We start from the raw sequence: 25,810 nt of genomic DNA, 5'->3' as shown, positions 1-25,810 counted from the left end.
CAGGCCAGGCTCTGCTCACACCTTTTGGGCCAGTGTGGGCACAGTACAGACGTAGGCATCAGACGTCTTTTGGCTGGTGCTATCCTGCTCACGTAAAATTGGATCTGCTCTCCCAGAGGTCCCCGCCTGGATGTCTAGGTACACACACACACACACACACACACACACACACACGGCCATTTGTTGACTCAGTCATTCGTCAAACAATGATTGAATGCCTCCTGCATACCACGCAGTGTTCTAGGCGCTGGACATATAGCAGTAAACAAGGCATGGGATTCCTGTTCTCGTAGGGTTGCCACTGAAATGCAGCAGAACTCAGGCACCTGCTGGTGTGTGCGCGCAGTTCTGTGCCTGCACGTTGGTGCATGGTAGCTAACACTGGGCAGGGCGTGCTTGCTCATTATTCCCACTTTGTCAGCAAAGCATAGAGTCTAGAGTTCTAATCCCTGGTTTCCAACTCTGGCTCTACTAGCTGAGTGACCTCAGAAGGGTCATGGGTCCTCCTGGGCCTCAGTTTCCTCCTCGGCACACAGACCCAGCCTCAGAAGTTGGTGTAAGTTGGTAACTGCGGAGTGCTGGAAAGCACATCCTGTCTGCCATGTCTGCCATGTGGTTGCTGGGCTGACCGGTGGATGGCGGTGATGGACACTGGTGCCCCGGGGAGTCGGTGCTTCCTTAGACGGGGCAGTCGGGGCAGGACTGGGGGACTCAGTGCTCAAGACAGGGGTCATGAGCCCAGATTACAGACACACCCCCGGGGAACATCCCCAAAAGAAAGCTGTCCCTGGGCCCCACCACCCCGGCCCCCAGCCCGCCCTACAGCGACAGACCTGTCTCCCAGATGCGCTCCTCCATCCCTGTGTCTCACATCCGTGCCGTGGAGCGCGTGGACGAGGGCGCCTTCCAGCTGCCGCACGTGATGCAGGTGTTAACGCAGGACGCTGCGGGCGTGCTGCACACCACTTACCTCCAGTGCAAGGTAAGGCACCACAAGGATGGGGAGGAGGGCATCCCTTAGGTTCCGCACCCCTGACATCCCCCCCCCCCCGGCTTCCTGCAGAATGTGAATGAGCTCAACCAATGGCTGTCAGCCCTGCGCAAGGCCAGCGCCCCCAACCCGGACAAGCTGGCCTCCTGCCACCCTGGTGCCTTCCGCAGCTCGCGCTGGACCTGCTGCCTCCAGGCTGAGCGCTCAGGTGAAGGGCAGGGTGGGCTCGGGTTCGGCCCTCCCTACCTGTCAATCAGCGGATGCCCCACCTCCTCCGGCCGCTGAGCAACCTGGGGCAAGTTACTTAATTAACCTCGTTATGCCTCAGTCTCCTGAAGCGTGGAATGGGGTTGATGACAGTCCCTGCCTCCTAGGGTTGTGAGGAGTGAGTGAGTTGATAGACACAAAGCACACAGAACGCTGTCGAGCACGTAGTGCTCAGTACATATGAGGTCTTATTTTTTTAAGCACTTACTATGTGCTAAGCATCTAGTGGAACACAGACATCAGGCATGCTCTAGAGGAAGACAAGTGAATAACCAGACAATTGTAATACAGTCTTCTAAGTACCAAGATGAGGCTTTTGAGACGCCAGAGAATGCCTCTGATCCAGCCCCTGAGTAGGAGATCAAGGAGGGCTTCATGGAGGAGGTGCTGTTTCGATGTCAACTGAGAAGAGTAGGCGTTAAGCAACAAAGTTGGAGACAGGGATGGGGTAAGGAAGTGTAGTCAGAGCAAAGAGCATGAGTAAAGACCCGGAGGCGGCAGAGGGAGGGCTGAAAGATTGCAAAGGGTCTGCGTGGCTGGAGCCCGGACTGTGGGAGGAGGCTAGAAGGAGGTGAGGCTACCGCTATGCTGGGTGGCAGTGGAAGCAGTGGGGCGTGATGGAAGTAGTATGTCAGAAGAGTGAGTTTAGAGGCAGAAGGGTCAGGGGCTTGGGGACCATCAGCAGTGGGGGCTTCTGGAGGGGGTGATGGGAGGCGGTCCTGATGGTGCCGTGTCCCCCTCAGCTGCTGGCTGCAGCCGTACACACTCGGCCGTCACCCTGGGGGACTGGAGCGACCCACTGGATCCTGACGCTGAGATCCAGATGGTGTACCGGCAGCTGCTCCTGGGGCGGGACCAGCTCAGGTGGGTGCCCCTGCCCAGCCTCCTCCCCCCCACCCCACAATGGCCAGCCGGGCCAGCTGCCCAGCATGGCCCCCCACGTCCATTTATTCATTCTTTCCATCCGCTTTCAGCTGAGCTTCCCGGTGCATGGCGTGCAGGTTCAAGGGGAGGACGGGGAGGCATCCTCAGGCAGGCCCCAGTGCAGAAGTGGGTCTTGGATCTTTTCATATCCGGGTCCCTGGGGACACGGGCACAGACCTTGGATGGTCTGTGGGCTTCCTGGTGGGCTTCAGTGCTACCCAGTGACCGATTTGTTCCAGCTCCTTCTAGAGTGGGTTCTGAAGCTGGCCTGTCTGGTTTCGAATTCTGGGCTGGCCACTCACTGGCTGTGTGATCTCGGGCACATTGCTTACCCTCTCTGTACCTCTGTTTCCTCATATGGAAAACAGGGATAATAATAGTACCTTCCTCCTGGAGTTGTCCTGAGAGGTCAAACGAGCTAATGTAGGTAAGGCATTTTGTAGATGCCCAGTCACAGCATAGACAGCAAGTTATTATGCTGTGCAACCTTAGGCAAGTTACTTTACCTCTCTGTGTCTCAGTGGACTGTATAATGGAGGCAATAGTAAGTCCTTACCTTGGATACATCTTTTGTGGCACTTAAATGAGTTAATACATGGGAATGGCTTATAACAGTGTCTGGTACTCTGTAAGTATTTGCTGTGATAATGGTGGTGGTGATGGTGACAGGTGGGAACCTGTCATGTCTCTTGCAACCAGCAGAGAATCTCCGGAGTGGAGAACAAGATCGGGAGTCAGGGACCAACCCTGTCTTTCTCCCTTTCAACTTCCAGGATGAAATTCCAGGAGGATCTCAACATAGATTCCAGTCCAGAGGCAGATGCAGAGAAGGGCTCCGGGGCCACGGAAGGTGAGCGGCTAAGGAGGTCCCATTTCTTTGCCATCTCTGCCACCTGCCATAACTTGCCAAACACACGACTATGTCCTTCACCACTCCCCTCCCCTTCGCAGTTCACCAGCAAGTGTGGTGAATCGGGGGGGGGGGATGGAGTGTGTGGGCTTTCAGGGCATAGGGTCAACCTGGAGCCTGAGAAAGCCACTGGGTCTAGGTTATGGCAGCCTGCCTAGGCCTGGCTGAGCCCCCGTGGCTCCTTGTCTCCCTCGCAGGGGTCTGTCCCAGTGCCCTGGCCCGGCACAGAGAGGCAGCTGCCCGCCTGCTGGAGGTGCTCGAAGATCTGGACAGAGCCCATGAAGAGTTCCAGCAGTGGGAGCAGCAGAGGGCAGCCCTGAGCCCCCTCGGGCACTGAGAAAAGGCCAGAACCAGCCTGGAAGGGGAAGGAAGGCGCCAGAGGACCCCCTCTCAGAGCACCCTGGAGTCTTGAGGCTGTCCTGTTCCTCATTGATGCTGTAGGGTGCAGGCTTCTGGAGATTTCCTAGTCTCTGTGCCCTAAGTGCAAAATCCCGGGCACGGAAGCCCTGTGGCAGGGGGCTGGCCTTTGTACTGAATGACTTTCAGTCTCTGGGCGAGGCAGATGGGAGTGGATGGGATAAGGAGCCTGACTCATTCGGCTCAGTGGAAGGTCTCTGCTAAACCAGACTGGCTCCTGCCCACACCGACGGGGCCCACCTGGTCCTGAGCTGCTGGATACAGCTGTCTGTGAATCCCCGACACCCACGTGGCCTTGTTGCCCCAGACAGGCACTAAAGAGGCTCAGCCCTTCCTGTTTTCATGTCTGCCAATCCGTGTAACCTCAGTGATCCTCCTGAACCCTGCCTTGGCCGAGAGTCCTAACCGCAAGCTTCCAGAATCTGGTTCCCTCGGGAATAATGGAGGCTTGGAGCTCAGCGTGCCAGACTCAGACCCTTGGAGCCTGGGAGACCTTGGCCTAGGTTCTGACCCCCTCTTTGAGCCTCGGTTCATGCTGTATAAAATGAGGGAGTGTCTAGATGTGTGGTTGTCAAACTGGGTTCCGTGGAACTGGTTTGGGAGCCAGGGAGGCGTTTCTTAGACTGTTGTGGTCCAAAACTCACCCCCTAGGTTTTCTGCTAGAAATGCAGATTCTCGGCCCCCACCCAGATTTACTGAATCAGAATCTGAAGGAGTGTGGGCACATGGACCAGGATTTTTAACAAGTTCCCCTGGTGATATGGTCGAACACAGGATTTGATGATCACGGGGCTGGGCAACTTTGTATAGTGGGGTTTGAGGTGAGATTTTGTTTGAGAATGAGTCATAGAGGGTAAAATATTTGGGGAACACCCAACTGGCAGAACTGGAAGGGCCTCCAAGGACTCATTTCTGGTTTTTGTGTGACTAGAGGGTGGGACAGAAACCAAAGCGTATCTGGAGATTAGGGGGACCCAGGAAGATGCAGCGCTATCCCGAGCGTGGCCAGCAGGGGTCGCCTGGAGCCGCAGAATATGCCTCCGCCACCCAGCATGCCTTGCTGATAGGAAGCTTGTTGCATTCCTGGGATCCGTCCCTAGACAGAACCCGCCCCTCCTTTCTTAGGGCAGGGGCTGGGGCTCGAGGGGCCAGTCACGGTGTCTCCCAGCTCGTCCATGTTTTTCCGAAAGCTCTCAGCTCCCAGCCCAAGTCCCTCATTCCCAGTACTGTTGCGGGGGGGGGGGAGTCCCCTCATTCCCAGTTCTCTACTAGGGAGCAGCTGTGTGCATTGCCTTGGGCCGTGCCTGAGAACAGCACCTTCAGGCCCACCTCTTGGGGTCTAGGGCTGGGAGGGCCTGCCTCTGTCACCCTCACACTCCCTGTGTGCCCTAAGACTAGAGAATTATGGGGACCCTCCATCTCCAGCTGCCCAAGGCTGAGAGGGGCAATGGTCCTGGGGCCATCATTTTGTAGCAAACTCCCCGATGGGGTGGGCCAGAGCCCCCCCCCCCCCAGGGACAGAGCCACCCACCCGACTCCACCCCTCCGCAGGAAAAGACTGAGGAGGAGAAAGACCATTTATTTCTCCACCCACAGTGGGACTGGTAGGTTTTCAAAAGAGCAATCGCTGGCGTCCCTTTAAATCTTGGCGGACTTCCACCGTGGCAGCCAATCAACAGAGGCGGAGCTGGTGAGTTGCCTGGGCAACAGGCCCCTGGTTGGCCAAGACCATCAGCCACCCCACTGCCCACTCCCAAGGAAAGCAAAATGGACTCTTTGCTGTCCGGTCTGCTTTTTAGACCTGCTGGCCTAAGCTAGGCCTCCTTGTCTTATTCCTGAAGCCAGAAGCTCCAGCCTTTGGATCTTGACATTTGGGAGCATTTGGTGGAGAGGATGGAGTGGGGAGGAAAGGAGAACAGTGCCTTATCTGGGACAGACATAAGGCCTGGGGATGGGAGGGGAGAAGAAGGACGTCAGAGTCCCAGAAGGATGGAGACACCAGCACAGAATAAGATCCCTCTGGCCCTCTCTCGAGGGGGGGCCCTTCTCTCTGGCCTGCCCCTTTGCAAACCTGCTGACTAAGCTGGGGCTTCTACCCCATGGGCCCACAACTGCCCATCAGTGAGTGGCAGAGATGGGTGACAGAGATGGGGGGGTGGTGAGAGGCTGAGCTTCCCAAGGGCCCCTTACCCCTTGGAGCCCCAGCAGGCCCCCAGGGTGCTTGACCTGAATCCTGCCTGTGGACAAGCCTGTACTGATGTGATAGAGACACAGATGGGAATCCATATGGAGTATCACAGGGGTCTTCTGTCTCTTCCCCCCCAGTCTGGGGGTAAGTAGAGGCACGTGGGTGTGCGTGCATGTGTTCAACAGGACACGTGTGTTTGCGTGAGGGGGTGGGGCTCTGTCTTTTTGGTAGGGAGGTTGCTGTGGTTCCTGGTACTCTCTCCGCCACCCTCTCGGGGAGCTATAAGTCAGAGCCGGCTGGCCTGCCATCCTCCCAGCATATCCCAACTACCTCCAGCCACATCTCCAGAATGCTTCTGGCTCCTTCCGCAGGCTCCTCCCCAGCCCTGAACCTGGGCCGCCAGGACACACCTGGCGGAGGGAGGCAAGTGCCGGACCAGGGGGCCAAGCAGGAGGGAAGGTGGGCAGCCTCGGGCTTCAGGCCTTGGCCGCAGCCTCGGACACGCCCTGGGCTGTGAGCTCCGCCAGCACGTTGTCTAGGTAGCTAGCGTCCGGGTAGCCGTGGCCTGTGAGGTTGGACCCAAACTCGGTCTTGTGGTGGATCTCGTTCCACACCACGGTGTCTGACTCGCCCGTGGTGTTGGATGTGCCGATGGTGAAGATGAGTCTCCGCTCCCAGGCCGTGATAAGCAGCCTGAGCACCTGGTGGGCAGGTACCCGGGCAGGTGTGGGCATGAGGGGAGGGCCCCCGCAGCCCCACCCTGTGGCTGGAGCCCCCATCCAATGCCCCCTAGTCCAGCCTCCCTCCCTCCCTGGCCACTCTGTGGCTCCGTTAGTGCCTTCTAAGCCCTGCAGCCTTCCCAGTGGCCACCCAGCCTGGCCGTGTCCCTAGATGGGGTCCCAGTAAGAGCTCCTTCCAGGCTCTCTGCCTGTTTCATCTGGGTCACAAATGGAAGGCCCTCAGCTGTATCTGGTGTGCTAAATAGCAATTTGGTGACTTCCGGGGCAATATTCAAAAAACTGGAGATTTCACATGAAAGTCAGAAGGTCGGACTTCTCTTGAAAAACAGGAAGTGAGGCCGACAACTGGGAGTGTGGTGGTGAAGAGCCTGGACTGCATGGGGTGAAATCCAGGCTCTCCCACTTACTAGCTATGTGACCTTGGGCAAGTCACTTGCCCTGTCGGAGACTTCTGTAAAATGGAGTCAAGACCTTGACCTCACTAAGCTGCAGATGAGATGGGGGGGTGTGAAGCAACTGGCAGGGCTGGACTTGCACTAGGGGGTAGTGGTCGCTGTTGGTGCAGAGAGAAAACAGGGACTGGGGGTGAGGGGGACCCTGGCCAGCTTCCACACCCCTGTACTCTCAGGGCACCCACCTTCCGGCCCTTCTCGTTGTTGGGTAGATAGCAGTGGCGCGGGAAACCTCTTGCGGTGAACTTCTTGCCTGGGTTGGGGTGCTCGGGGCCCTGTGGGGAGGGGAGCACAGGCTTGAACCGCAGATAGGTGGGAAGGGGGGTGCTCTGCAGGGTTCAGAGGATTTGAGACCACGGGGCCAGGGCGGGGGTGACCTGGATGCCTGTGGGGATGTCGTAGACAATGCGGATGGTCTGGGTGTCAGCGAAGCCCGGCAGCGAGTGGGGGATGAGGTGGAACTCCATCTTCCCGGGCGGCTGAGTGCCCGTCTTCTCTCCGTAGATGGCCTTGCAGGTGGGGCACTGCAGGCTGCCATCCTGGGGCGGGGACAGCGGCTGGCGGTGAGGCCCCCAGGCATCCCGGCCCCGCCCCTCTGCCTGCACCCCACCCACTGGCCCCACCCACTGGCCCGCGCCGCCCACCTTGTTGCCATTGGAGTACATGGCCACGAGGCACAGCAGGTGGTACATGTGGCCGCAGCGGCCCAGGCGGCCCACAAGCTCGGGCCGCACGCCCTTGTGCCGAAGCACGCCCTCGTAACCGGATGCTGTGACCAGGCGCTCCATGCAGATGGTGCAGTCCTGGGGCAGGGGCACAGAGAGGAGACTGAGGACCGGCCAGGGCAGGATACCCTCAGGTGGGCGCGGCCCCTGGGCGGGGCCACGCCCCCAGGACCCCAAGTCCCCAAGGGTGTCAGACTGCCTTGCCTCTGGTACCCATTTGGCAAAGGGCGAGGACACCCCCTTACACTGAATGCAGACACATGGCAGAGGAAGACGGGGCCCCCCTCGCAGCCCCCCTCCAGAGGTATTACAGCTTTAACTATACAAAAGAAAAATTTAAATATGGGGTGGAAAATACGGGTGAAAATAAGATATGAAAACTGTCATTCTTCAGGAGATTGACAAATGTGATTCTATTACATTAAAGCATTTCTGTTTATCACAAGACACTGCATAAAATGGAAAAGGCGAACCCCCAGACTGGGAGGAGACACTGACACACAGAACCACAGGAGAGGATGGGAGGTCGCCGCCCTCTGCCCAGGCCAGGACCCGCCCGTGGGGGCTCACCTCATCTGGCGGGTTCTTCACCTTCTGCATGTACCTTCGAACCACATCCTCGGGGTTCTTACCTGCAAAGACACAGCGGGGTGGGTTCGAGGGTGCCTAGAATCTCCCCCTGAGGGCTTGGCTCAGGACGGGGTCAGGGGTCAGAGAGGGGTTGGCAGGAGTCACCTGTCAGCGGTTGCCGCACTCAGAGTTGGTGGCAGAGGGGGTCAGGGGAAAGGGAGCTGAGATCAGGAGATGGAGGTGGAGTTCTAAGTCCCATGAACAAACTGGAGTTAGGGGTCAGAGGCGCTGGGGTCAAGGGTGAGCTTAGTGGGGTCAGGGTCAGCGCGGAAGGCGTACTCTTCTTGAGGTGCTTCTTCTTGGTCTTGCGGCACGCCCCGGGCACCCCGGGCACGGGCTTGACGTCGCTCTTGCTCACAGGCGGCGGGTGCAGGATGGGCTTGGGGGCCCGCGTCAGGCATACCGGCAGGCCCGCAGCACACAGCAGGATCCCGGTCATCCCTGGAGAGAGGGCGGGGCCGTCAGGGGGCGGGGCACCCACCTGGTCCCCTCCCACCCCTCCCTCCCGCCATTGGGTGAGCGCCTGAGCCCTCCTCAGGCCCCGCCCACCTGCTCGGCCCGGGAATCCCGGAGCCTTCAGGTGGGTAGGCTGGGGACCCCTGCGCCCCACCGCGGGTGGAAGCCGAGTGGAATGCCTTCTGCAGTCCCCCCACAATGTCAGTGGGACGTTTCCTCTGGGCCCCGCCCACTAGTCCCGTCAAGGGGCGGAGCCGCAGGGCAGATAGGTAGGGCCTCCTCCTCATGGGCCAATACCCTTCTGCCACTTCAGGGCTGGATCTCACCTGCCAGGGCCGGATGGACTGGCCCGGTACCATTCAAGTTCTTCACCGGGAGCGCGGGGACCCTGAGGGGAGAAAAGAGGCCGTAGTGGACTCCAGCCCCACACCAGAAGATCAGGGGATCCTGGTTTGCCTTCTGGCTCCTGGGCATACTCTGACCTCTTTGTGCCTGTCCCGTCATTTAGAATGATCACCAGGGTCACAAACATCCTTCTTTGGCGGGGGGGGGGGGGGGGGGGGGGTATGTGATTGGGATCTCTGCCCCAGTTACAATGGAATGGACCCCTAGACTTAGTACTTTCTTCCCCACACCTCAGCTGGTCTCCCTTGCTTGTGGTCCAACAACTCCCTTCCACTGGCCACTGTGCCTTAAAACCAACTATGAGTGATGTAGCCACTCCAGCATTTCTCCCAAGAAAAGGTTCTGGGAAAGAGGCATTCAGGGATCAAATAAGTTACGAAACACTTCACTGTCTCCTTGAAAATTCACAACATATATGAGCACATTTGAAGGCTCTGATAAGTCCTGCATAAGGAAATATGATTGGGAATGATAAATCCAGGTTTTCCAAAGACATTTTACAATGAACACTTTTCTACCCCTCTCGAAGATCTACTAATGTCGGTTCCTATAACTGAGGCATTGCTTCTCTTCAAATGCAGAGGCCCTAGGAAACCATAGCGGCTTCCCCTCTTTGCCCTCCCCGACCAAAGAGCTCTGGCTGATTTTAAATGCTCTCATATCTCAGCTCAAGCACTAACTGGCTGGGCGTCACACAGCACTTCACAGCACCTCTCTTAAGCCTGGCTCCCATCTGTAAAGTGGCACATTCCTTATGTTTGCTGCGAAGAGTCCATGAGATTCTGCACGTCGAGGGTCCCGCAGAATTCCTGGCACCTAAAAAAGCCATTACTTATCACCAACACCCCACTGATGAGTAACCCTGCTTGAGCAATTTCACCTCTCTGCACCTCGGCCCGCTAAGTCATGGTGTATCTCACCTTCCCCTTGGAGAAGAAACCATGAAAGTACTGCAGTGACAAGCTTGGGCAAGTCGCTGAACCTCTGTGACCCTTGGTTTCCTCATCTGTAAAATGGGGATAATCACACCTCACCCCCAGGGCTGCTGGGAGGGCTGAATGAGAGTGGCTGCAGTGATCTGTACACTATGCCCGCCTGAGTTGTCACGACTTCGGCGCTGGATTACACAGGTGTACTACGGTCTGTCTGGCTGTTGACATGCTGGATAGATAAGTCTCCATGCAGAGACGTGTTATTCAAGCCAGGGGAGCCAGAAGGGCTTGGGCAATGTGCCAGGAGAGGGTGCAGGAGGGGATGGGGGCAGGGACAGCTGGGGAAGTTGCTGCTACCACCCCTTTGCCTGTCTGCTAAGGTCTGAGCCTGGCCAGGGCTGCCTGGTTACCTGGCCCTGGCAGGCACAGGCGATCCCGGGCAGCCGGCTGGAAAGCATCTTTGAGCAAATGGTATGCTTGGCAGGCTCGGGCGCAGCTGCAGCAGATCCAGAAACACACACACACACACACACACACACACACACACACACACTCCTGGGGAACAGGCGTTATTTTTCCGTGCACACATATACTGGGGGAACATACCACACATCCAAATATACAGACACACACACACAACATAGAGAACACTGCACCAACAGGCACCTCCCCACACAGATACACACATCCCAGGAAGCTCCTTCCCCAGACACAGACACAGAATACGTGTGCATGGGGGAACGCACCACACACATTTGCACGCAGACACACAAAAGCACACAAATGCACCAACATAAGGAACATATACCACGCACACATATATCCAAAGACACACACAGACGCATCTCAGGGAACACACACACACACACACACACACACACACTTCTGCAGGGGACACACCATGCACATGGAGGCACACCCATGCACACAGAGTGAGGGCATGCCATTGGACGAGAGAAGCCAGCTCATGCAGCCACCCGGTGCACATGGGGACACACACAGACACACAGATGCTTGGCTGGGGAGGCCCCCACTTTGCCCAGAGTCTTGTGCACCCCTGCACTGCACACAGGCTCTACTCTCCCTGCTCAGCAGCACAGACTGAACTTGGGCTCCCTGCAGCACTCCTCCCAGACCCCCTGATGGCATGGGAAGGGGTCTGCAGCAGGGTACCACCTGGTCACAGTTGAGGTGTGTGTGCAGAAAGGTGCTGTGCCTCAATTTCCCTATCTGTAATGGGGATTAAAGCCCTGTGAGCATTCAGTGAGTTGAAACATGCAAAGCTCATAGTATGGTGCAGGGGTGTGAGCGGAGAAGGATTTTCTCCTTCTTGTAGCCTGCCGGGACCCAAGAGATGGGGCTGAGTTTCCATCTGACCCTCCCAGGGTCTGCCATAATCCTCTAGGACCTTCCTGCAGGATATCACCTAATCTCATCCCTCCTCTTACTCTTACAGGAAAACAAAGGGGCACGTACCTCAAGCTTCTCCTCTTCCCTGCCCTGTCCTTTAATAGAGTTCTAGTGTAGGCACACTGCTAAGGCCCTCAGAATATCTAGGTCCCCCCCACCTCCTATCTTCCCTTCTGTCTCATGAAAAAAAAAATCCTTCTTTTTCTCCATGGCTATCTGTAAAATGGATAGCAAGAACAATATTTAGTATGCAAGCAATTACTGCTTGTCTTCTACTGGAGGCAGACATCACTAATCCATCACCGCACTCTCAAGCCGAGCAGAATCCTCAGCACAGCCTCTGCCCATCAGGGAGGATCGTTCCCTTCCCCAGGTCTATCTAATGCCCAGCATCTGGTCCAGTTCATGACCCTGGTCTTGCTGAGTCTTTGTCCTGGGATGTAGGCAGGAGGGCACCTCGAAAAGGGAAGGTTTCTAAAATCTCAGCCGCCCAACAATTTCTGGCAGCCCTTAAAAACCACAGAACCCAATTTACAAAAATGAGTCTTGCTCCTGGGAAGGTGGTGGATAGGGTGTGACAGTGGGGCTGTTTTTTATTTACTCATTACGAGCCGGGAAGAGTGTGAAGGCAGCCCCCAGCCTCTCTCAATCTGCAGGCCCTCTGAGAGAACCCAGGGTAGCAGGGTTCCCACGATGCCCGAGCGTGGGAGCCGCCCAGGGCCCCCTTTTGATGTGGGACGCACTGTTTCCTCCGAGTCAGCGAGCACATCGTCATGCCCTGGACAAGAGTCTGCTGCCCACAGGCCTCCCGGAAGGGGGGCCGGCCTGCACTCTCTGCTCCACCCTCTTGGGGCCCAGGCTGGCAAATGGTAAGAGGAAGCCATCGGACCCCCTTGAGATCTGCTCTAACCAGAAGCCAGGGCTGGCCACCCCAGGATGGAGATGGGTCCCATTGCCATGCTGGGTTTCCTGCTGTCTTTCCCACCTCTGCATCGGCCCTGTTCTTCTTCTGCCCTCAACCCCACACAGATCCTACCTTGCTCAGGGTAAAATCCAACCTCCTTACCCTATGTGAGATAGCCAGTACCTACGCCTTGAATTGTGTTTCCCCTGTAGTTACCCCTCACCCACCCTACCCCAGCCCCACCCCACCTACCCCCCCAGTCTTTGTGCTGTTCTGGAACACACCAGCCATATTCCTACCCCAGGGCCTTTGCACTTGCTGATCTTTCAGAATGCTCTTCCCCAGATAGCCTCATGCCTTGATCCCTCACTTAACACAGATTTCTGCTCAAATGTCACCTTATCAGAGACCTTCCCTACCATTTTACTCCAGAGAAATCTCTGTCTTTGCATTACCTTATTGATTAGTTGATTGTCTTAGTGCTAACCATGACCTGATTATAAAGTCTTTGATCTGACCAGGCCCTCCCTGACTCTGTGGCCTCATCTCCTACACCTTCCGTTTCGCTCCTCCAGACACATCTGTTGTGGCTATAACCCACCGAGCATAGTCCCCTGTCAGGGCCTTTGCACCTGCTGTGCCCTCTGCTCGAAGGCTTTCCCCCCAGATGCCAAATGGCTCTCTGAGGTCTCTGCGGCAATGCCACCTCATCACAGAGAACTTCCTTGACCACCTGACTTCAACCCTAGTATACAGCACATAGCAGGTGTTTGAGAAACACTTGTTGCATGAAGGAAGGAAGGCTGAATTTGGTGGGAACCTTCTGAGCAGGTGACTCATGAGCACACATTCAGGCCCTTTGTCCCCATGTGTTCTCTACACATATTTGAAGTGAGCCTTGAAGCAGGTGTCCCAGAGAAACACCATCTAGGGCCTCTAGTTCCCTGGAGTTCCTCTGCCAGCACTCACGCTCAGGGGATGTCCTGCCCAAAGGCCAAAGCAAATGTTTCCTGAGAAATTCCCAGAAGTGCTCTGCATCCCAGTTGGGGCCGAGGTTCCATGACGAGGTTTTGAGGATCCCGGGCATTGCACAGAAATTGTCTTGGTGAATGCGCCACACAGAGACAGGCAAAGGGGTGTTCCCTGTGGTCAAAAATTCCAGGCACTCACTATGGGCCTGATGCTGTTGTCCTGTTTCACTCCCCTCATCTAATCGTTCCCCAAAGTCTATGACATCCCCACTATGGAGAGGGAAAAAACTGAGGCCCAGAGAGCTGAAGTAATTTGCCAGTGGTAGAGCCAGGATTCCAGCCCAGGCTGTCAGACTCCAGAGTCTGTGCTTAGCCATATGACATGAACCGAGTTCCCTCATCATGGCTCAGTGGCCTAGGCAGGAGGCTCTGTCTGAGAGAAAACCCCCCAGGACTGGTCTGAGAAAGAGGGCTGGGGTGTTTGGCTTTCCTTCTTGTCAAGGAAGAACAGAGAGGCTTCATATCTACACAGACTGGAAGGCAGTGCTCAAAGGCAGGATGAGATAATGCAAGATTTTCCTAGCTGCTGTTCCTCACACTGTTCCCTGCCTTTTCCTGCCTGGGCATCTCTGCCACACTGTTCCTCCAGCCTGTCCCTACTATTCCTAATTCACATCTGTCCTTTGAAGACAGGCTCAAAGGCCACTGTCTTCATGAGGGCTTTTCTGATCTACCTCAAATAGATCCATAGCTACCCCTTTTAATTCCCAAGGGACCATGTTTCTCTCCCCCCACCCTGCCGTTTTTGTTTTGTTTTGTTTTTATGATACAGACATATTATCTTGCTTTCTGGTTGTATGGTTCCACTTCTATCTCTTGCACCAGATTGTGATCTTCTAGAGATGTGTCTGAACCAGCCCTCGGGCCCTTGCATTGTGGACAAAACCCCATGCAAATGGGTTCTCAGGAAGTACCAAATGAAGGAGTTGAACCAAAGAAAAAATTGGCCTGCTAGTTCTATGGTCCCTTCAGAAGACCTATGGTGCAGTTCTAATACCAGTGTCCCCCCAGAGACAAGGATGGAGCGGGATTGGCAAATACATGACATGTGTAGTACTCTTGCCATTCCTGCACCCATGGCAGGCATCACCAATCGATTCCAGAATTCCCTTCTACTAAGCCAAAACACAACTTCAGACTCCTCCTCAAGAGTGCTCCTGGAAGACATAACCATTTGAGCAGAGATGGTGCATGAGATGAAATCTGTCATTGGTTTTAGGGATGATGGGACTGAGGCCAAGAGAAGGGAAGTGACTTCACTAAAGTCACCCAGCTGGTTAGCGGTGCAGCTGGCACCAGTTCCTGGAGTTTCCGAGTCAGAGGCCAGGGCTGACCCCACCAGGCATATCTGTGGGGCCATCTGGAGTTGAGCAAGCTTTTTGAGCCCACCAGACTCTGAAGTTCTTGATGTGGACCCCGGAGCTGGCTCAGGCCCAGGTAGGCTGCCTGAGTGGCCAAACAGAGGACCTATGGGCCTGTTCTGGCTACTCCTCTCTCTGTCCCAGGCACGAAGTAGGGTTTGGGACCCCAGGGAAGAAGGAAGCCACATGGTCACGCCCTTTAGGCCAGCTGCGTTCCCATCCTTCTGCCCAGAGCTGGGCTCCCTGTCTTCCCCCTGCCCCTGTGCCCTGGGTGGCGCCAGACAAGTCACATTCTCTGGTGATGGTTTCCAGGTCCCCTGATGGGCCTCAGGGGCCCTCGGGACACCTGGTGCTTACCCCGTGGCCCCTTGGGGAAACCTGGGAGGCTCTGGCCTCGGTCAGTTGGGTCCAAGTGGGTGAGGAAAGGGCAGAAGTGAGAGTGCCATGTCGGGGAGAAGGAAGTTGAACAGTCCCTGGGGATCCCCCACGTTCCTTGGGCCTGCTCCCCTCACCTGCTCCCTCTACCTATACCTGGGACCAGCCAAGTCTCCGCTCCCACTCCCCTCTGCAGGGCCCAGGGCTGAGGACATTACACTGAGCTCCAGGGTGTCCCCTGGGCCTAGCAAAACCACAGGCCATCAACAGCTGCTGTCTGGAGGCCTTTGCTCACTTCCGCTTTCTGCCTGGACAAGCCTCTGAGCTCCTGTGGGCCTCAGTTTCCCCTCTGTACGATGGAACCTCTCATCCCTGCCCCTGTCTACACCTAGGATATAAAGTGTGCAAAAGTCCACTAGGGAGACTTTTTGAGGGCTGGTGGCCACTTAGGGCCAGATTTATCCAGGGGCCTGGGGGCACTCTCCTTCAATGCCCTGGGCTCCCAACCCCCCAGAGCAGGGCTGTCAGAGAAGCCCGGGGAAGGGGAGGGGAGGGGAGGGGAGGGGAGGGCTGGGCTGGCGGTTCCCACGGCCTGGGGCAGCCACATGCAGACAGGGGTGTGTGGTTTGGCCTCCCAGGGAGCAGGGCAGGAAGTGCTTCAGGTCTGGGGCGTAGGGGTGTTTGGTTTGACCTTGTGGTGAGGCGCCCAGGAGGGAGGGGGGACTGCACAGGAGGCCAGGAAAAGGGGGAGGGTGGGCAGGCCACAGGCCTGACCGGGAGGGGGGGGAAATAGGGGGAGACACGGTGAAGGTGAGATTTTCATGATGTCCTTTGAAACACCGAAATGTAATACCTATTAAAGAACTGAAGAACAAAATACGAAGTCTTTAAAAGAAAAACGTAAAATCACTGGTGGAAGTAAAAAATGGGAAGAAAACACCCAAATATACTGACAATATCAAAGCCCACCTCCAGATGGGCTCCTGCCTCCTGCATTGGCCCTACCTGTGGCATAGTCTCAATATCCAGAGGGAGCCTGTTACAACAAAGTCGCACCAGCCTTTCCAGCTGACAACCCTCCTGGCTTCCATTTCACTCAGAATAAAAGCCCAAGTCCCGCACCATCCCCCCAACCCTCCCAGCCTCAGGCCCTAGAAGACTGGCCCCATTTCATCTCTGACCTTATCTCCCACCCTCCATGCTCACTGCCTGCAGCCTCTCCAGCCACACTGACTTCCTCAAACATACCAGGCCTGCTCCCGCCTCAGGGCCTTTGCACAAGCTGTTCCGTCTGTCTGGAATGCTCTTCCCCCAGTTCTCCACGTGGCTTGCTTTTTAACCTCCTTTAGCCTTTGCTCAAATGTTACATTCTCAGGGAGGCCTCTTGTGACCTCCTTATTTAAAAATCACGCCCCTCTCATCGGTCCTACATGTCACCCACTCTTTACGTTTCCTCTGCAGCAGCTACCCCTCTCCGGACCACATTCTAGAATTTATTTATTTAGTTTATTGTTTGAGTCTCACGAGACTGTGGTTCAGGGAGGTTAGGGATTATCTGCTCTGTCCACTGTCGGATCCCCAGGGCCCCAAACAATGCCTGGAACACAGTAGTTGCTCCACGGACATGGGCTAATTCCTTTAAAAACAGATAAACATAAGATCCTGTAAAGAAGGTCAAAAGAAACTGCAAACTGTGACAGATAAAAAGATGGCACGTAAGGGCTGAAGACCCTTAACGCACAAGCAGTGTGTGCAAATCAGTAAAGGAGCAAAAAGTAGCCCAAGAGAGGGACAAGCAAAAGGAATAGACAAGTAATTAGCAAAAGAAGGAAGCGCTGGCGGCCGGCAAATAGGTTCTCAGGCTCACGGAGAACCAGAGGTAGGAAGATGGCACTCAAGGGGCATCACTATGACACCGCTCAAGTTGGCGTGGTGTGCCGGCCTGATGCGGGTGAACGGGAGAAGCACCTCTTCCCACAGCTGGCGGGTGGTGTAGACGGTATGGGCTTGAAAACGCTGGCCTTGCGCTGGACAGCAGCCCCACGTCACAGGTGCAGCAACTGGGGACTAGAGGGGGCAATGAGTCCCGCTGGAGTCACACTGTGAAAGAAGGGGCCAGAGCTGGGTCCGGCCACTCCCCTGGGCTCCCTGAGACCCAGTGCAATCAGGGCCAGGTCTCTGGGACCCTGGCAAGAAACCTGGGGTGGACAGGCAAGGGAGTAGGGCACCCCAATACCCTGACTCCAACTGAGGACCTTGAGCAGGTGTCAGCCTTTCGGAGCCTCGTTTCTTCACGTGAAGAGTGGGGAAAATCGGACGCACCGCGTGGGGTTTCTGTGGGCATGATGACAGGCCACGTATGGAAAGGCCATTACATGAGGTCGGGGACAAAGCGAACGCTCAGTAAATGGAAACAGGCCTGCAGCTGTCCCCTCTCTCGCCTCCAGCACGTGAGATGGAAACTCTGAGTCTGCCCCGCAGCTGTGTTCCAAAGTGCTGGACACTGCCCTCTCGGGAGACAGGGCGGGTCTTCCCCACGCCTGCGTGTCCCCCAGGCGTGGGCTGCCAGCTGGCTCCCCGCCCCAACACAGGGGCAGTGGAAAAATACCCAGGCCGCGGGCACTGTGTGACCTTGGGCAAGTCGGTGCCCCTCTCCTGTCCTGTTTCCCACCCGGGGCTGAGATGCAGCTGGGGACTGATCACACGGTGGTGACAAATTTAAAGCTCTGCATACCATGGGCCCTGCAGAGTCAGGGCGCACGAGTGGTGCTGAGAGGGAAACTGAGGCTAGGAAGGTGAAGCCATGCATCCAAGGTCACCCAGCTGGGAAAGGACTGGACTCGGGGTCTGTGTCAGTCCTGTGGGACAGAAGGAAGTGCAGAGAAGGGAACAGGAAGGAAAAGGAAAGGTGGCGAGGGGAACCACAGACAGACAGATGGACAGAGAGATACACAGACCCTGTTATCGGTTACACTGTGCACTCCTAGAACTCCGATGTGGAAGTCCTGACCCCCAGTGTCTCGGACACTTTGGAGACTGGGTCCTTGCAGAGGGGATTAGAATGAGGGATTAGAGTATTTTAACGACATTAGGGCAGGCTCTAGCCTATGACTGGTGTCCTCACACAGTGGAAAATGGGCACATAAACATAGAGTCAGAGAGACCATGTGGAAGGCCACGAGGGCACGGGGATGTGGGGGACCAGGGCGAGGCCTGGAGGTCTGGCTGCCTGGCTCCTCAGAGATCTTCATCTGTCTCCCCGCACAGGCTGTGCCCTGGCAATAGGGGCTTCAGCCAGGAGGAACCAGGGTTCCCTACCCCCACCCACCTTGCTCACACGCCCCTTGTTCGGAGGCAGAACCCACAGGTCCTGTGCCCGCCCCGCACTCTGAGCCACAGAGAGTATTTTTAGCTCAGGTTCTTTGGAGGGGTGGGGGTGCTTGACACAGGCTTGTCTGGCTGGGCAGGGTCTGGATGGCTTTGGAGGGATGAGAAAGCCCTTGACGGTTCCCACCCCGCCCCCTTCCAGGCCAACTCCTGTTCTCAGAGAGGGTAACAAATGGCTCCCAGAGGGAAGAGTGTGTACTGGGCAGACGCACATGGCTGGGAGAATGGAGTTCCAGCAGGTCATGGGAGGACATGCTCAATGGTCAGCACAGCACTCCCAAGGAGAAATTCTTCTTCTCCCTATAACCCTCTTGAGTTCAAGCACACTCTATAGCTCCCCACTGTTGGCAGCAAAAAGCCTTAAGGCTCCAATCTGGCTCTGTACCTCCATTTGGGAAAAATCTCAGCCCCTACTGTTCCAGCAGGAAACCTCCATCCTTGTACGGTCTCCAGAACCTGCTGGACACATTCCCACCGCAGCCCCTTTGCACCTGCTGTGCCAGTACCTGAGACAGCCTTCCCTGCCTGTGCCATGTTTTGCAAGCCCCACTGAACTGCGTATGCTATTCCATCAACCTGGAACAGCCTTTCTCCAGTTCTGGCTGCCTCCTCAGAGGGGGTCTTGCCCGACCACCCCCATTCCCTCTCCACCTTACCACCCTATCTCCATACCTCCCGGCGCTTCCCTCTCTCTCCAGTGATTGTGTTCATTTACTCATTTACTTGCTGTATGTTTGTCTCCCTGTCACTCCCTGCCCCATGTGTATCGTTCAGTTCTGTGAACACACACCCACAGTACATACTTGGAGAATTAATATTGAGCAATAAAGGCTGAGTAATTCCCAGCCTGCTCTGAAACACTGGGTTGCCCAAAGTTCATCAGTGATGAAGAAATCTACTTCACCTGGAAACCCGCTGAACACACGTAAGAGTGATGCAAAAGGTTCCTGGACCAATTCTTATGATCACTATGTAGGATGTATGCCTGCATATTCTACTTTTTCTACTCTACTCTATTCTATTTGTTCTGTTCCACTCCACTCCATTCTATTCTATTCCATTCCAATAAAAAAAAAAATCTGGTTACAACCTTTTGATTTCATAACCCAGTAGTGGGTTACAACAATACAGCCCCAGAAAGAAGGTTCTCGAATTTTTGCTGCTGAGGTCCCTGAATTTCCCTGGTCCTGCCCCCTCCACACCCACTTCAGCTGGCTGACTCCCCTTGCTGTCATTCGGGGGCCTGCCGGTCCTCCCTTCTCATAACACAGCCAGTCTGCTACCTACAGGGAACACTCCAGTCCCATGACTCCAAGTGGGTGACTCCCTCCTGCAGTGCCTCTCTGAGAAGACTTCTGAGCTCCATGGGGCTCCTCTCTGTTGGCACTGGGCCACAAGGGGCGCACCTCTGCTTGTCCCCATGGCCCGCGCTCTTCTCCCTCAGGAAAGGCCTGGGGGGAAGGCCCAGGGAAGGGTGAGGAGGGAGGTGGCAGCTGCAGCTGCTCTGAGCCCTGGCGGCGGCTCCCTTGCCTCCACACCATCCCTCTCCCTGGATGCCGAGAGTCCTCCCTGCCACCGTGGCCCCATTGCGATGACCAGATGCCGTGCTCAGGTCCACAGCGCCCTCACACCACAGAGATCCTGCTCCCGTATGCCACTGTGAGGAGGCTGAGGGTCAATGAAGGAAAAGGATGTGCGCCTCAGCCTGCCTAACTCAGAAGTAGCTGAGAGGGCATCTGAACCCAAGCGGTCACCTTCACAGGGACAGAGGGCAGACAAGGCAGCCAGCTTTAGGGTCTTGTCCCTTCTCCAGCCTGCAGGAGTAACCTCAAAAGTTCCTTCCTGATCTGACCTTTGCTGGTCTTTCCTGGATCAGGCCACGGTGAAAGGAGCAGAGCTGGCTCTAGGTGCCCACCCCACCTGGTCATTTCCCTTCTGGTCTGTCTCAAGGTCAAGGTCTTTGCTCCTCCTTCTCATTCCCACTGGTCAGGCTGAGACGGATGGAGTCAGGGCTCTAGAGCAAGCAGCTGACAGACTCTGGCTGGGTCTGTCTCCTGGGGCCTGGGATGCCCTCACCCGGGGATTTCCTCAGTGAAATCCTGCTGGGAAAGCCAATTCCTAGGAGATTCCTTAAAGGGCTTGTCTGGCTAAAACAAGAGCAGAGACGCTGGTTCCTGCGGGCCTGACTTCTCCTGGTCTACCACCCCATGCTGCCACTACCCCATGTCACCGGGGAGTCTCCGGAGCCCCCTGAAAGCCACAGTATCAGCCCAAAGCAACAGGGAAACTTGAGGTGCGGCGTGCAGAGGAAATATTCCTAACAAGTGGCCTGCGCCTGTTGGAGCCTCCATGAGAGAGATGGACAGGAGACTGGGGGAGGGGCGGGAACCTTCTAAAAATTCCAAGACAGCACAACACAGTCTCTGGAATTCCCCGGCTCTGAATTCCAATCCCTGCTCTCCAGCTGGGGGACATACCTGCCAGCCCTGGCCTCCCCACCTGCAACCTAGGCATAATAGAACCGTCTGGAGCACTAGTTCAGCAAGGGATACACACGGAGCTCACACCATTACTGCTGATATGTCCTCCAGCCCTCGCTTGTTAAATGGTGGGATCCTGGGGGTAGTTAAGAACCCTCCCTGTGCTTGGGGTTTTCTCATCTGTAAACCGGGGGTGATGCGTCCGGGGCATGGAGGGAAACCAGCGAGAACGCGTTAAGGTGCTTAATTAGCGCTTAGCACAAAGTGAACATCTACTAGATGCTAGATATTGCTCGTGACTGTTAGGATCACAGCGATTCTGCGCTCCTAGCCCTGGAGGGCAGCCACCCTGCGCCCGGGGCCCGTCTTACCCCGGCGGGATGGAGGCGCGTGCGCTCACGCTGGTGGCGCGCTGGGGCCCGGGCCGGTTGAGGTTGTTCTGTCCGGGGGTGGGCGCGCCGCCTGGGGCACTTGGGCTCCGCGGGGGCGCCCCGGGGGGCGGCGCCGGCTCAGCTGGGCCGGCAGCGGGCGCGGCCCAGAGCGCGGCGCCGGCGAAGGTGGCGCTGGGGCGGACGGCGAGCGCGCCCGGCGGCCCTCCCGGCGGCGGCGGCGGCGGCGGCTGCGGGGGAGCGGGGGGCGCCTTGCGGCGCTGCGAGGCCAGGATGGCGTTGGAGGCGGCGCGCGTGCTGTTGACCAGCAGGCACTGCTGGCACGAGCAGGGCTGGCCAGAGCTGGCGCCCACGGGCCACGACTGCGACTTGGGGATGGAGCCGACGGTGAGCGGGTAGGCCAGGTCCAGGCGGCGGCGCAGGCGGCGGCGGCGGCGCGTCTGGCGGTTCATCTGCGACATGCTGTTGAAGTAGATGAGGTAGCAGAAGCCGAGCGACGAGAGGTCGAGCCACGGGTGCTGCTTCTCGTAGGCGTTCTGGATGGTGATGCAGATGTCCATGTCGTAGGCCGTCCACGCGCCGCCGTCGTTCTCCCACTCCCACACGATGCCCTTGCCCGGCGCCGACGACGGGTCGTAGAAGTTGCGCCGCACGGGTCGCATGGTGCCTGCGCTCACAAGGGGAGGGCGGTCAGAGCGGGGGTGGGGGTTGGGGAGGGCAGCCCCCCCCCCCATCAGCACCCACACCGGAGCGGTGGCCGCACAGGCCCCGGGGGTGGGGTGCGCCAGGGCTGTTCGGAGGAACCCGGTGCGGGGAGCAGGGGCGGCCAGGGCCATGCACGCAGTGGGGGGCAGGCCGGCCTTCTTGCCTCAGTCCAAACTTCCTTCACCCACCCCCTCATGGGAGCTTTAATCAAGCACTCTTCCATTGGCTCATTCGTTCATTCATTCGTTTGCGCCTTCATTCATTCATTCATGCCTTAGTTCCGGCATTCCTATCTGGGTTCATTCAGGAATTCCTTCATTAGCTCCTTCACCCGAGCCTGCCATCATCCCTTATGCTTCTTGTCGATGCATGCCTTCGCACTCCCTAATTTAATTCATGCATTCAGCCGTTCCCTCATTTACCGCTACCCTATTTAAAAATGTGCCACCCCTCCACATACTTCCTTTTCTCTCTCTCCATCCCTGCTTGGTTTTCTCCATCTGGCATAAGTTATATTTTACCTATTTATCTTGTTTTCTGTCTCCTCTCACTAGAATGTCACCAAGGCAGGGACTTCGTTTTCCTCACTGCGGTGTCCCCAGCACCTGCACACAGTAGGTGCTGAGCAGACGGGTGCCGAATGTATGAATGCATTCACTAGTTCAGACCCCGATCCTTTTTGGGTGTGGTTACTCTTGTGTTCCTTCACGCCTTTTGCTCATTTCTGTGTCTGTCCATCCCTTCGCCCACCAGTTCCTTTGTTTTTTTTTTTATTCATCTGTTTGTTCATGTGTTCCTTCCTTTAACAGACATCTGCCCACTGTGCTTTCGAGGGCTCCACGCCTAGGACTCATTGGAAATGCACAGAACCACATGATAACCCCAGCCAGGTGGGTGTTGATGCCCCCACTTAAAAAAGGAGGGCGCTGAGGCTTTGCTCTCAACCACTGCTTCATGTTCCCAAAGCTCTAGGTGCTCCCTGGGACCAAGTCTCCCTGGGACACTGCGTGAAAATAGAGATAAGGCGAAGTCCAGGCTGCAGGACTTCTCAGAGGCTTTAACCTGCTCTGCGCCTTGGGACCACTTTGGAGGGATAGTTTTGCCAGGCTCACTTGGCACACCTGCAGGAAGGCTGCACACTTGACTGCTTCTCAACTGTGGGCAAGTCCCTTCAGTCTGCCTAGGTCTTGGTGGCCCCAGCTCAAAAAGGAATGTGATGCGAGCCCATGACATGCCCCTCCCCCTTGCACAGAGCTGCAGGGAGGATTCGGTGAGAATAGCCACAGAGCCCAGGGACGGGGCTGGGCCCCAGGGGCTGGGAGGCAGAGAGACTTCATTCCAAGTCCCCACTGCCCAATGGGCCAGCTCTGTGACTGTGGTCCCGTGACTCAACATCCCTGAGCTCCAGCTTTCTCATCTCTAAAATGGGCATCAGCAACCCCACAACCCCTTTGTGAGCTTGTGAGAAGGACCGCTCAGGTGATTTCAAACCGTCATTTCCAGACCCGCCCTCTCCCTCTGGGAGCCGGACTTGTGGTTCTAGCTGCCTCCTTGGCACGCTCCTGGGGAGGCCCAACGGGCATCTCAAGGTCACCCCTGCTAAAGCAGAGCTCTGATCCTTCCCCACCCTAAACCTGCTCCTCCTGAAGTGGTCCTCATTGCGATGGCTGGATAGAGCACTATCCTTCCAGCGGCTTGGGCCCCAATACCGCCCCCTCCCCCAAAACTTGGCCTCATCCCTGCCTGATCTCATACCTTATAACCAGCCTACTAGCAGACCCAGTCACCTCTACCTTCAAACACATCCCACACCTGACCACTTCTCACTGCACTGATTCTACCTGGTCTAAACCCCTGTCTCTCTCCAGCTTGGACTCTTGCAGTAGACTCACGACTGTCCTCTGCCTCTGCCCTTGCATTCTGTAGTCTGTTTCTTTTTCAATGCGAATCAGATTACATCTTTCTTCTGCCCCAAATCCTCCCATGGCCTCCCCTCTCACCGGGAGTAAAAGCCAAAGTCCTCGCTGTGACCTCCAAAGCCCCCATTGTCTACAAAACTCCTCCCAAGTCCCATGTTGCGTCTTCCTCTCTGACTTATTACCTCCCGCCTCCCTCTCATTCACTTGGCTCCAGCCACCCTGGCCTCCTTGCCGTTCCTCCAACACTCCAAGCACTGTCCAGTCTCGGGGCTTTGCCTCTGCTGTTCCCTCCACCTGGAATATGACTTGGTGGTTGGAGCAGGGGCTGATATTCTCCTAGTTTCCTTTGGTCTCTGCTCCAATGTCACCCATTCAGAAAGACTTTCCCAGACCACCTTCTAACACAGCTGTCCTGGTTCCCATCTTCTTGCCTGGTGTTCTTTTTCTTCTTGGCATTAAGCACTACCTGATATGACACATTAGTCTGCATACTTTCTTTACTCTCTGTCTCTTCCCACCAGGCTGTCGGCCCAAGAGGTCAGGGATCTTGACTGCTTTGCTCACTGCTCTACCCCAGTGCCAAGCACAGAGCCTGGCAGACAGTAACCCCTCACAATGTAGAATGCATTTCGGCTGTTAACTCGCATAACCCCAGGGTGCCCGGTCCAGTCCGGGGATCTGCAGCCAGATGGGTAGGGACCCACCACCCGCCTTTTCCTGAAGATCCCCGCCTCCCCCTGCCTTGCTCAGGCTTCTCTCTCCTGAGCCTAGACTCTCCCAGACCTTCACTTGGGTCACCACCCAAGGCTGAAACAACTAACCCTCCGCTCTCTCCTCTGTCAGAATCCCAAGGATTATGGACTACCCCTGCCTCTGTCAACTGCCCAGCCCCCGAGAGCTGGGAAAATTGAGGCAGAGGAGGGACAGGAGAGAGACCTGTGAGGCTAGAGTCCCTGGACACGTGTATCGTTCAAGACAACCACGCGAACATCTCCCCTCCCCCGTCTCCCGGGCTGCCTTGTTCTGATGCCTGATTTATCACTTTAATTGAGTGTGTGCATATCGATTTTTTCCTTGACAATGCTGTTCCTCCAGGGCAGGTCTGAGAGGGGATGAGAGGAAACATTTTTGGATCCTGTTCCTGTTCTGCTCCTGAGGGCAGGTCTCCTCAGAGAGTCCACTTGCCCGTCTGCAAAATGGGGCCTCGTCATAGATGATCTTCAGGTCTGACATGCCTGGAGTTCTGCCCTGAGCCTCCTAGTGAGGGCGAAGGCGCTGTGTTACCTGGAAGGTGTTAAGCCCTGGGTGGTAAGGGAAAGGATGGGCACTTGCTTTAGTTAATCATGGCTGGGTGGCAAGTCTTGAGCGGGGTTAGGCAGGGTCAGAGTTGGGAGATGCAGCGTGAAGAGGTTGAGAGAGGCAATTCAGAAGACTCAGAGGCCATGGGCAAATCCTGGCTCCACACATAGCCTCAGTGCGTTCATCTGCAAAATGGGGGTATGAATATATACCCCCAAAGAAAACAAGATAATGCTGGTCATAGTGACCAGCAGAGTGATTGGCTGCGGTAGGTGCTCAGTGAATGTTAACAAGAAGCTGTTATGACACAACCATACTACATACCTCATTCTCCCTCTCCCAGCCTTTGTTCGCTTGGTGAACTCCTATTCATCCAGCAAAACCCTCCCCGTGTCCCCCTCTTCCTGGACTTGCTTTTCTGTTTCTGCGGCTCTGGCTGGCACTGGCAGCTTTAAATTGCACAAGTGTCCTTGCATCGTCATTAAATCACTCATTGTTGTTCTTAATCTCCCT

The 25,810-nt window shown here is 56.2% G+C and overlaps 2 protein-coding genes across 4 annotated transcripts in view; one reads left to right on the top strand and one right to left on the bottom strand.

Annotated features, from left to right (window-relative positions):
- LOC111156422 (RAS protein activator like 1) overlaps positions 1-4,605 on the top strand; it is a 28,594-nt gene extending 23,989 nt beyond the window's left edge. The window contains exons 17-21 of one of the 3 annotated variants that reach the window (XM_022517311.1): positions 929-982; positions 1,064-1,199; positions 2,002-2,122; positions 2,956-3,014; positions 3,290-4,605. In XM_022517311.1, the coding sequence (XP_022373019.1) occupies positions 929-982; positions 1,064-1,199; positions 2,002-2,122; positions 2,956-3,014; positions 3,290-3,429 (510 nt within the window). In that variant the 3' untranslated portion in view covers positions 3,430-4,605. Of the gene's footprint in view, positions 1-844; positions 983-1,063; positions 1,200-2,001; positions 2,123-2,955; positions 3,033-3,289 lie in introns of all 3 variants that reach the window. The other 2 variants (XM_022517309.1, XM_022517310.1) reach the window with 2 other exon arrangements.
- A 686-nt stretch (positions 4,606-5,291) lies between these two features.
- The window catches only part of LOC111156423 (deltex E3 ubiquitin ligase 1), a 33,199-nt gene continuing 12,680 nt past the window's right edge, over positions 5,292-25,810 (bottom strand). Inside the window, exons 2-9 of the mRNA XM_022517312.1 lie at positions 21,357-22,041; positions 9,027-9,088; positions 8,524-8,685; positions 8,185-8,246; positions 7,534-7,692; positions 7,267-7,428; positions 7,075-7,164; positions 5,292-6,398 (exon numbers count right to left, since the gene is read on the bottom strand). Coding sequence (XP_022373020.1) covers positions 6,174-6,398; positions 7,075-7,164; positions 7,267-7,428; positions 7,534-7,692; positions 8,185-8,246; positions 8,524-8,685; positions 9,027-9,088; positions 21,357-22,041 — 1,607 coding nt within the window. The 3' untranslated portion in view covers positions 5,292-6,173. The remainder of the gene's footprint in view (positions 6,399-7,074; positions 7,165-7,266; positions 7,429-7,533; positions 7,693-8,184; positions 8,247-8,523; positions 8,686-9,026; positions 9,089-21,356; positions 22,042-25,810) is intronic.

Source organism: Enhydra lutris, unplaced genomic scaffold (genome assembly GCF_002288905.1).
Source record: "Enhydra lutris kenyoni isolate GAN:26980312 unplaced genomic scaffold, ASM228890v2 scaffoldscaffold46, whole genome shotgun sequence".
NCBI classification, from domain to species: domain Eukaryota; kingdom Metazoa; phylum Chordata; class Mammalia; order Carnivora; family Mustelidae; genus Enhydra; species Enhydra lutris.
This window is presented reverse-complemented; position numbering and strand designations above follow the sequence as displayed.